General features: G+C 41.3%; 2 protein-coding genes across 2 annotated transcripts; one reads left to right on the forward strand and one right to left on the reverse strand.

Annotated features, from left to right (window-relative positions):
• LOC104726837 (NAC domain-containing protein 101-like) lies at positions 8,817 to 10,842 on the forward strand. Its single transcript, XM_010445784.2, has 3 exons — positions 8,817 to 8,854; positions 9,447 to 9,633; positions 9,786 to 10,842. Exons 2-3 carry the CDS (start codon positions 9,474 to 9,476, stop codon positions 10,658 to 10,660), a joined length of 1,035 nt encoding a protein of 344 aa, XP_010444086.1. The 5' UTR covers positions 8,817 to 8,854; positions 9,447 to 9,473; the 3' UTR covers positions 10,661 to 10,842.
• Positions 11,055 to 11,859, reverse strand: LOC104726838. The gene has a single exon (XM_010445785.2). The coding sequence runs from the start codon at positions 11,770 to 11,772 to the stop codon at positions 11,182 to 11,184; it is 591 nt and encodes a 196-aa protein (XP_010444087.1). The 5' UTR covers positions 11,773 to 11,859; the 3' UTR covers positions 11,055 to 11,181.

The raw sequence follows: 12,145 nt of genomic DNA on the forward strand, positions 1-12,145 counted from the left end.
AATAGTGCAATTTTCGAGGCAAAGCAATCAATACCGCAATTCTCGAAGAACACATCCATAGAACGATGGACACATATCATAAAATCAGCAGACAACACATAAAACAAGTCCAATCATAATGCAAAGGTTCAAAAGGAAAAATACATCGCCTAAACGGCCCAACATCCGTTACCAAACGGAATAGGTCCTAATAGAACAAGATAAAAGCAAGTCACTGCTTAGTAGCAACCTGAGCGTCCGATCCCGCAGGTGCCCCTGCCATGACGACCTCCTCTCCTACAATCACGGGAACCTCCGCCGCCTGAAGGTTCGTAGGAAGGATCGCAGTCTCTGGGAGAGCCTCGAGGTCGTTGTCCAGAACGTCGGCGATATCGAAACCAAGAACCTTGTCCTCCCACATCTTCGCATCAGCCTCCAAGCCGAGCAAAATCTTCGACGGAACGATCGTACCACTCTTCGCCAACTCCTGAAGACAATCATAGGTGCCGCTCACCAGGCTCAAGGTCAGAAGAGACTCCTGCGCCGCTCTGTTATCAAGAATATGCTTCCTCATCCTCTCGATACGAGACCTGTAGCCAGCAACCTCGACGTCGATGCCATGCCGCTCCGCTTGCAGCTGCTGCAACTGCGCCTTCTGAAACGCGTGATCAACCTCGAACTGCTCGAGACGAGAGCGAGAAGCATCAAGAGAAGCCTTGAGATCGGCTACATGCTTCCTGAAACCGGCATTTTGCTTCGTGAGAACAGCAGAAACCCCTCGCTCTTTATCGAGATCCTGACGAAGCTCCTCAGCCGATCTCCTCTATGGTTCAGAAGTACGAGAATCAGCAAGTTGCTTCTCCAGCTCGGCAATGCGACGCTCGTACGAGACGACCATGCGGTTCACGCCACCACCATCCTGAAATGCGAGGAATAAAGAATTAAGATAATAATTGAGAAAATTCAATCAAAAAATAAAGACAAATGCCAACCTGGAAGTGTTTCCGAGCCCACGATCTATACAGCTCGGGATCGTAAAGAGAACCCACAGAGGGGAGCGGGTCAAACGACCCGTGAACCTTGCTAGCGAGCTCACCACAAGCAGCAGCGTTGTTGATCAACAACTCATCCTTCGTCTTGTAAGAAAAGGAGAATGAATCATCAATCTCAGTGGTGTCGCGCGGAATACCATCCCTCCTAGATCTCTTGGACGATTCGGGCTCGGGAACAACCACCTCACCATGAGAAGCCCTCTTCCTCGATGGAGTAGGATGCCCAGAATCAGCGACAACGATCGCTAGAGCATCAGAAGCCTCGCCACGTGACTTCTGCCCACGCGGAACGACAGCAGGAACCTTGGCAGCCCTTTTGTCAGCACGGGTGGCGCCAACCTCCGCCGACCTCAGATCCTCTGCAACTCGCGGATCGGCACCTCCACCCGGCGACGGGTCGGCAACTTCAGTGTCTGCAGCACGCAAAGAAGACCCAGCTTCAACGACCTTCTTGAACTGATCGGCGTATCGAGGAAGACGAGTGTTTAACTTTTCCCATCCCCAAGCGCGGTAGACCTAAAAAGGAAAACAAAAGTATAACAAACCAATAACCATTAAGGAAAGCAACAATCGATACAACAAAATGAGGAGGAAACTCACGAGATCTCTGAGTAATCGAAGGCCAATGAAGCGCCCCTAGTGTTCGGATCTGTCTAAGATTATCGAAAAAACCTGGAGGATGAGCGCGCAAACGGACGACAGGCTCTGCAAACACCAACAAAAACAAGGAAAGGGTCAGAAGCCAGTCGGATGACAGTCAAACAAGTACGAGTGAGAAACTATGAAGCTACCGGGAAACATATTCCACTCAGTAGCACAAAACACATCGAGATCATCAAACGAAATCTCGTCCCGCTTGACAAAGAAAAAATAACGTTGCCAACGACGAATCTTTTTCTCAGCCCCGACGATTATTTGGTGACCTGATTTAGCACTGGTGTAGAAGTATCCCGGACTACCTCTAACTTTTGTGAACTTGGTGGCTTCCTCCAGAAAATGCACGTCAACCTCTATACCACAGTTGGTACCAAGTATCGCCAAACCGACCGCATTACGGATACCTCCCACAGAAAGCTGAGAAATGGCAATCCTACGCCTCGCACAATAACGTATCAAAAATTCCGGCAAAGGGAACCAAAGACCGCATTCAGTGAAGTAATGCTCAAAAAGCGCGATGAAACCTGTCGGGGGCGTCCAAGGACGTTCGTGAGACTCAGGAACCCGGAAAACCAATCCCTCGGGCATCTTACACCACCGCGCCATCTCGGCAATACTATCCGATGTGCACAACGAGGGACCGTGATCGGCCGGACCGGCTGAAAGATTAGCACCAATCGACGCAGCACTAAGACCCAAAACGGCTGAACGAGGACCAGTATCCTCGGCCGAGACAACGTCCATAGGACTCCCACCAAAACCACTGTCGCTATCTTCGTTGAACTCGAGAATGTCAGCAAAGTTGAAGTCGTTGGCCAAACTATCAAAATCTCCACATTCTGCTCCAATGCCGACACTAACATCATCAAAAACGTCTTTATGAGCCGCAAATTCTTCGGAAAAAGCACGCCGAATTCCCGCAAGAGTTTTACCACGCGTATACGTTAGAACTCGGGAGCTCGTCGAAGGACGATCTTCCTTCCTGCTCGAAATACCGACCTCGTCCGTACCCCCTCGCCGATCTCTCTCGCTTGGGGCCTTATCGTCTGACGACCGAAAACCGAGACCTCCACACATAAGATCAGCGTCGCCTTCATCAAAATCAGAATCAGCCGCGGTTCGGAGATCAACCATGCCAAGCTCGTCGCCGCCAAGCATGGATGTGCCGAGCACACTACGGTGCCGATCTCCCGTCTCCCTCTCATCGTTTGGCCGAACTCGACGAGTGTCGCGAATAATGTCGCGAGTGGCGCCAACCTCATCGATCCCGACCGGGTCACAAGCGACCCCGCATCGCCGATCTCCCACGTCGTCGATCTTGCACAAGTGCCGATCTCCCACGTCGTCGATCTCACACAAGTGCCGATCTCCCACATCGCCGATCTTGCACAGTTGCCGACCTCGCCGACCTCGCCGATCTCCCACGTCGCCGATCTCGCACAAGTGCCGATCTCCCACGTCGTCGATCTCACACAAGTGCCGATCTCCCACATCGCCGATCTTGCACAGTTGCCGACCTCGCCGACCTCGCCGATCTCCCACGTCGCCGATCTCGCACAAGTGCCGATCTCCCACGTCGTCGATCTCACACAAGTGCCGATCTCCCACATCGCCGATCTTGCACAGTTGCCGACCTCGCCGACCTCGCCGATCTCCCACGTCGCCGATCTCGCACAAGTGCCGATCTCCCACGTCGTCGATCTCACACAAGTGCCGATCTCCCACATCGCCGATCTTGCACAGTTGCCGACCTCGCCGACCTCGCCGATCTCCCACGTCGCCGATCTCGCACAAGTGCCGATCTCCCACGTCGTCGATCTCACACAAGTGCCGATCTCCCACATCGCCGATCTTGCACAGTTGCCGACCTCGCCGACCTCGCCGATCTCCCACGTCGCCGATCTCGCACAAGTGCCGATCTCCCACGTCGTCGATCTCACACAAGTGCCGATCTCCCACATCGCCGATCTTGCACAGTTGCCGACCTCGCCGACCTCGCCGATCTCCCACGTCGCCGATCTCGCACAAGTGCCGATCTCCCACGTCATCGATCTCACACAAGTGCCGATTTCCCACGTCGCCGATCTCGCACAGTTGCCGACCTCGCCGACCTCGCCGATCTCCCACATCAATCCCGACCGGGTCAAAAGTGACCTCACATCGCCGATCTCCCACGTCGCCGATCTCGCACAAATGACGACCTTTCCGACCTCGCCGATCTTTCACATTGCCGACCTCTCGATCGACGAAACCAAGGAGCGGCACATGTTCCCAACAAAGAACCACCGATCTCACAAAGCCGAGCTTGACATTCCGGATCTGCAGCGGCGGACCCTCGCCGATCCGGGTGAACCGGCGATAACGAATCGACCATCGGCGATCCCGGTCGTGGCCGCACTAAGCTGATCTCTTGCTCGGCGGCGGAAGCTAGGGTTTTTTGGGAGCAACTCAACTAAAAAGAGAGAAATAGAGAGAGAAAGAAGTAAAAGCATAAAAATAAAAGAAAGAGAGAGAAAGTTACCTTCTTATGGTAGTGGAGGAAGTGAAGAAAAAGGAGAAGAGAGTGATACATAAATAAGTAAATAAAACGGAAATTTTACTGCCAATTCGTCACCTCGATCTGCGATATTCCCCGTTTCCGGAAACTCATCGAATACCGCGCTCAAAGTAAGGACCGTTGGATATTCACGGTATCTCTCGAAAGACGAGCCTGGCATTTACAAAAGAGCTACTACAGCAATTTCTTCCCCAAAGGCAAACTGAGACAATCTGTGCCGAGCAGGCATATTACGAACGATTTAAGTATGCCCGCCGATCGCAGAAAGACTGCCACTCTCCGGACTAAGGGGGGGACTATTGTTGGATATGGGCTACGCCCAATATGCCACTCGGCCCAACGACACTCANAGTTGCATTCTCGGCCCAGCGAGATTGGAAGCAAGTCATTAATTCCCGCAGAAGGGCAATCTCGGGAATTCGTGGAGGAAACCCTAAACTCTCCTAGGTCAACAATCTCCTATAAAAGGAGAGGACATTTATTGGGATCATCATCCTGACCCGCGGACAATACCCCCAGAGCAATACTTTGCATCGAAAACTGCTATTATCTTTCGTATAATTCGTCTGGTTTTCAGTTCGTCATTTTAAGCTTACTAGTTCGTCTGTAGACTAACAAGCTCTAATACGATTTGTTTAAGTGACGATCTCACACCTTCCCCGATTAATAAAGAACTTAGCTCGCTCTTTCCCACTAAATCTTATTTGTTTAAACTGCGTAATCCCCGGTACAAACATATAATATCTTGTAAATTGCTTTTTAATAAGACAAAACTAAACTCTGAAAAAAAAAGTCTTGTTATAATGTACGTTTTCCATATAAATGATTATAATGTTCCCTATGATTTGTAAAAAAAATTGGTCGTCATACCCTTATAGGCTTATATGACCATGAATACATCTTGGTGGAGGAATGATCTCCGCAACTCCACAATCAACCAATCATTTTCAAGAAAAACCTATTTCAAATTTACACCTCATATAAATCTTCCCTCTTCGTCTTTTGAATTGTTTTCGAGTAATGTAATTATAATTGTTTGCCACTAGTTAAACTTCCAAGCAATTTTTGGCGTTACAATTCAACTAGTTTACACTACAAACTAAGTGAAAATCAATTTTAGTTCTACTCTTATTGTCGTCTCATACGCGTTTAAACGAATTCATCAAACAATATACTTAATCCATCGGCAAATCATAACTAATCGTTTCGTTCTTGACTGTTGCATGCTAATATCTTGCAACAGATATCTTAAAACGACATACATGTGTGAGTGATATGAGTGAGATATGTATAGTCCAATGAAATATGGATTGGTGTACATTATATAGAGAAAGAGCTATAGGTAGATTAATACACACACTCGCGCACGAGCTTCACGTGTAGCCCCCATTACTTTTAGACCCCACAGAATGATAACGGCCCCTCGTAAGGCCCACTCATTAGACCGGAAAGAACGGTGGTTCGTTGGCAATGGCTGACTTGACAGTGGCTAGGAGGACCACGCCGGGCTCACGACTCCAATCATATAATTTCTTCTACTGGGACCAACTTAGCGGCTTCAGCCACAAGATGAACTGGTGTTTACTACCTTTACCGGTTAGGAGGACCCAAACCGAACCGACTTAAACCATTTGCTCTCTTGGGTAAAGAAAACGTGTGGTATGATTGGTTTGGATAACAGTCACTCTCTCAGTGTTCCCGAAGACCTATCAATGTACTCAAAACCGTCGGTTTGTCGGTCCCATCATCTAATATGAAATAGATGAAAATTTGTTTTTTTTTTCGAAGTTTAAAGTGGCATTCTCAAAACTCTACATTATACATACATGATACACCACATCCATCTCTTTATAGTACGTACATATTACTCACGAAAAATAGATGCGTGCAATATTTATATATATCTTTATATAGACCATATACTAAAATGATATAGAATTTGCAGGTATAATCATAGTGTTTCCAAGTGGAGAAATTGGAGATAGAAGCGTACTGCTTAAGAACCACCTTTTTTATTTTATTTTTATATTAATAGCAATATCAGATAGACACTGAAATAAGGGGAAAAAGAGAGAAAAGAGACACACTCTGCCGTCAAAACTAAAAAAATAAGGTCTAGCATTAGGTCATGATATTTACTACATAATCTAATGATCTCTAATTTCTCTGAACTTTGCTTTTGTTCAAGAAGAAATTTATAAATATAACCTAATTTTTTTAACATGGTTGAAAACAACAATAGCTTAAAATTATAGTTAGACTGACAAACCCACAAATCGATACTTATCAAATAAAAATATAACTAACGTGGTATATATTCATGTGAATTTGACGTATGACCACAACAATTAATCGAGTGAACAGACACAAATAAAGAAATTAAATAAACGAAAATAACAAAAACTATTTTGATTGAACTTACGGATCAAGTTTTTGTTGAAAAAAATGCCAATGTGGACCATATGGTATGAGTATAGAATTTCAATCGGTCATAAAAAAATTCGATTACCTTAAGAAGTAAATACCACATATGTTTCTCTAAGTTATCAATCTTGTATCACCTACGTATGAGTATGACAATCAAATTCAAAGTAGTTTGTACTAACTTTTTTATTCATAGAAATATACGTTCGCCTAATCTTCATATATGTGAAAATGCATATTCGAAAGCCTACTTTAAAGAAGACATGAAAACGTATGTTTTCTTGACATTCGAGAATTTATTATAATGATATGAATCAAATGGAGGATTTGGATGTAAGTTTAAAGGGGTTGAGAAGAACTGAAGAAGGAAGAACTCAACAAGTGAGAAGTTTGGTGGGGACAAAAAGGAAGTGAAGTGGGGACAGCACCGAAGGCGATAAGGAGCTTTTTTCTCGGCGATGATGTTCCCTGTGTTATTACGTAACCACTCATGTCACGCCACGTTATTTTATTACTGTTTTTTTAATAAATTATTCTACTGTTATCTTCTGTTTACTTACTCAAAAGAAAAAAAATACTCGTCTATTAAATTAAAATAAAATAAAACACTTCATAACAAGTAGTACAAAAACTTGCCAAAATATATTATGATCATGTGATACATTCTCTAGATTACTCTTTGGTGATTTGTTTCTCTATAGTTTGAGTACTCGTTGATATATAAACACTAGAAAGAGACCAAAAAAAACTATATATTTAAATATGTGTATAAAATAACTGGTAATTTTGATATTTATTTTTTAAGCAATCATCGCAATCAAACTTTATAAGAAAATTGTCTTATCTTTGTTCATGGCTGAATCGTCTTAGAGTTTTATATGAATATGTATAGTTTAATTCCCAATTTACAACTTTTAAGTTGGAACTAATATAATCGGTTTTTTCATATCAAAACACATTCAAACTTTACGTAAAGTAAGATCCAATGGGTTCAAACCTTACAATTCTAAAAAATTTGCATAGATTATAACTGCGAAAAAATATCCCATGCATCAACTTGTAGAAGTACTCTCATTCTTTCGGTTCGTTATAACTGTTCATTAGTTAAATTGTAAAGCTGATATATAAATATAAGTATTTCTGATCAACTAATGTCATACTAATTAAAAAAAACTTTGTTTTCTTATTCAAAAAGAACATGCGTATCCATTTCACCAAACGAATCTAATAAATAACTCGATTATAGGATATTATATATATTGCTAGTTGACGATCAACGTACGGTCAATTAAAAAACTAGGGATTTTATAGTTTGATCTAATTATCTAAAGTGTCGTACATATTTGAGACTTCGAGTAACATCAACGCGGGAGAATAAACGCAGGCGGATAAAGGTGTGAAATGGTTAAAATTTCAACAATTTTTGTTGATGGCTAAGACGTCTAAAACGAGTACTCCATTTCTTTTTCTATCTAGTTTTAATAAACTCGATCTCTATTGTATGTAACCAAGAGTTTTTTAAAGTTTCAATTTTATTAAAATCTTGATATGTACAATTTGGTTTTAAATATTTTTTAGCTTACAAAATTGTAATCCTTTTAGCAGTATGAACACCAATCCACAAAACGTGAACAATTGCAGCCACGACCGCACCAACTGAAACGCTTAATTGGTATTTGTCAAATATATAACTAAAGGGAAGTAGTTTATTTGAAAAACGTCTCATTCAATGGTTGGTAGAGAGATAGTTCTAAAAGATCACATTACTTCTCTATCACACACAGTGTAGAAAGTGAAAACTTATGCAACACTTCAGGTAGAGAGAGAAAGACAGTGATAGCTTAGTTATAATTAAAGACCCCCAAAATCCAAATAGAATCTTCCCTTAATAAAGTATTAAACAAAAGAAATTACCAAAAAATTATAATATAAAGCACAATTCCTTTTGCATCACGAGAGCTTTTTGTCTCTGTTTACATTTATGTGCCTATATATATGTGTATATATAAGCCTAGAGAATCCGCCATAATCGGAACACTCGAAGTCTTTAGTGTTCTCAACATAAACAACTAAAACAAGACAAAACGCTTTTGTCTCTTTCTCCAAATCTACGAGGAACCAAGAGAAGACAAAAAAAAAACGAATATTCTTACAAAGCTTGCATATATATAAGAAGAAGATTCAAGTAAGTTTCTTTCAGTACATAGAACAATGTATATTTCTGATTTTCGGTCTTCAATATGTTACAAAATCGCATATATATAATCCACAAATATACTCACTTTCGTTCACGAGAGCAACTATGTTTTTATAATATTACTTCTTTTTTCTCCTTGGAAACTATGTTAACTTATTTGGCGTATGTATATACTGTATGTGGTTCATACTTTTTTTCCATTGAATATAATGGGAGAATGGGAAGATTAAAAGATATGGGAAGTATAAGTAATAATATGTTCATTTAACGACTGTGGAAAGTGAATTACTACTTTGAAACCATGCATAAAAGTAATTATTTTTGTTTTTGTCGACTAAGTAATTTTGTTTTTAGTATCATTTTACGTGTATAAAGTTTGGTTCAATGGAACAATTATGAGTAATCAAAGTATCAAATGTAACTTTTTCATAGTGAAATTGATCAAATATACTTTAATCATAATTACTTTTACATTTTTATTATAGGCATACTTGAATTCTTAATTTCACATCAGTTCCATGCATGCATATCTTTCTATGTACCGATGATAAAGTATGTGTTACAAATTGCAATCTGGCAGAACATATAAAAAAATAAATAGACCAAAATGGAGAGTCTCTCGCACATTCCTCCCGGTTATCGATTCCATCCGACCGATGAAGAGCTTGTTGACTATTATCTCAAGAACAAAGTTGCATTCCCGGGAATGCAAGTTGATGTTATCAAAGATGTCGATCTCTACAAAATCGAGCCATGGGACATCCAAGGTATGTGTGCATTCCAACGTTCATCCATTTTTATTTCATTAGTTAAATTATAATATATACTACATAAATTAGTTTTTGAAAGTCAGATTCTTTCAATTCAGAATCAAGGTCGTACTATCTTTTTTGAAAATGTTGTTTTTTGGACTATATAGAGTTATGTGGACGAGGGACGGGAGAAGAAAGGGAATGGTATTTCTTTAGCCACAAGGACAAGAAATATCCAACTGGGACACGAACCAATAGAGCAACGGGCTCCGGATTTTGGAAAGCAACAGGTCGAGACAAGGCCATATACTCAAAGCAAGAGCTTGTTGGGATGAGGAAGACTCTTGTGTTTTACAAAGGTAGGGCCCCGAATGGTCAGAAATCTGATTGGATAATGCACGAATACCGTCTTGAGACCGATGAAAATGGACCACCTCATGAGGAAGGATGGGTGGTTTGTCGCGCTTTCAAGAAGAAACTAACCACGATGAATTATAACAACCCAAGAACAATGATGGGATCATCATCAGGTCAAGAATCTAATTGGTTCACACAGCAGATGGATGTTGCTAATGGTAATTACTACCATCTTCCTGATCTAGAGAGTCCAAGAATGTTTCAAGGCTCATCATCATCATCATTATCGTCATTACATCACAATGATCAAGACCCTTATGGTGTTGTACTAAGCACTATTAACGCAAACCCAACCACAATAATGCAACGAGACGATGGTCCTGTTATTACCAATGATGATAATCATATGATCATGATGAACACAAGTAATGGTGGTCATCATCAATCAGGATTACTAGTGAATGATGATCAAGTGATGGATTGGCAAACGCTTGACAAGTTTGTTGCTTCTCAACTAATCATGGGCCAAGAAGAGGAAGAAGTAAACAAAGATCCATCAGATAACTCTTCGAATGAAACATTTCATCATCTCTCTCAAGAGCAAGCAACAATGGTTTCTATGAATGCGTCTTCCACTTCTTCTCCTTGTTCCTTCTACTCTTGGGCTCAAAATACACACACGTAAGATCAATCCTTAAAACGTGTGTGTAAATCCGCACGCCTATATATAATTAATTGAGGTTCATGCTTATTGATTACAGATCATACATATGTCTTAACGACTACTGATTATTATTTTACCCAGAAATTGTTTATTTATTGTGTTGTAACTTTATAGTTTTATAAGATCTCATATATAAATATAAAGTTCATATTATTTTTTTCCTACTAGTATCTGGTGAACAGTAGTCATAATCAAAACCAACACATAAGCAAATTGACAAAAACAGAGTCTACCAGTTTAGGAACACAGAAACGCACTAGTGACACAAGAGACAAGAGTTTTTGAGTGATGACATTAATCATATAGAAAGCCAAAATCTATATGACAAAAAGTTCCGAGAGACACGATCGAATCAAACAAAAAAACCATTAATCATATAGAAAGCCAAAATCTACTGAAAAATATATAACACAATAGTCATTATAATTTAATTACTCACACCGTAATCAATGAACCACAACAGCAACAAATTGTTACGAAAATTAAGTAGGAGTGAGAAACACGGTTTTCTCGTTCGTTTGATCACAAAGATAACCGTAGAAACTAACCATACTCGCAACAAAAGCAACTAAACCAAAACTAACCAAACCCCTAAACCGCTTCGTCTTCATCCTCTCGGTTTTTCTCTTCGCCAACTTCTCCTCTAACGACGCATCGTCTTTATATTCTCCGTGTAACGTTTCAACCAACGAGCGAATCAAACCGGTCTGCTCATCATCAACATTGACACCACCACCACCACCACTTTCCAAACTCTGCATGTTCGGTTCGTCGATTGGACCGGTCAAATCCTTGAAAGCCTCTTCAAGTTCGGCTAACCTCTTAGCCATGCAACGAAGTTTCAACTTCTCTTCTGCTCCTTCTTCACCTTCCTTAACCGACGATATTTCCGCCGCTAAAAGGGTATGCGTGAAAAGAAACCGGTCTTTGAATTCCCGGTATGCTATAGTATGATCACCATTGCCAGAACCGATTTCTTCTAGCAAACCCTCGAGTTCTTCGAGTTTCTTCTCCAAGATTGTGTTTGCTTTCGCCGTCGTCGTCGTCGTCGTCTTCATCCTTCTCTTGACCATTTGGTTATTTTTTTACTCCCATTTACGAAATATTTTTAAATAAAACAACTTCTCGTGTACTCGTAGTGGGTTGCGACGGTTTTTTTGTGAAATACATTACACGTGTTATATATAATGTAACTGTTTGATGCCAAGTTACGTGACCATAGTAAAATCCACGTCGGCACTCAAGTTTTGCCTCCCTCGACCATATCGATATATCTTGGTACTGGTAGGGATCTGAACCTTCTAAACGGTGTGGAAGGTTTCGGGACTGTTTCCAAAATTCAATTTCCCGCTCCCTGTGTTCCCAAATCCAGATGCCCTTGTTTTCAAAATCCCAAATCCCTAATTATTATTATCTTCTACCAACAAAAAAAAAAAAAAAAAAAAA

Source organism: Camelina sativa, chromosome 11 (genome assembly GCF_000633955.1).
Source record: "Camelina sativa cultivar DH55 chromosome 11, Cs, whole genome shotgun sequence".
In the NCBI taxonomy this organism is placed as follows: domain Eukaryota; kingdom Viridiplantae; phylum Streptophyta; class Magnoliopsida; order Brassicales; family Brassicaceae; genus Camelina; species Camelina sativa.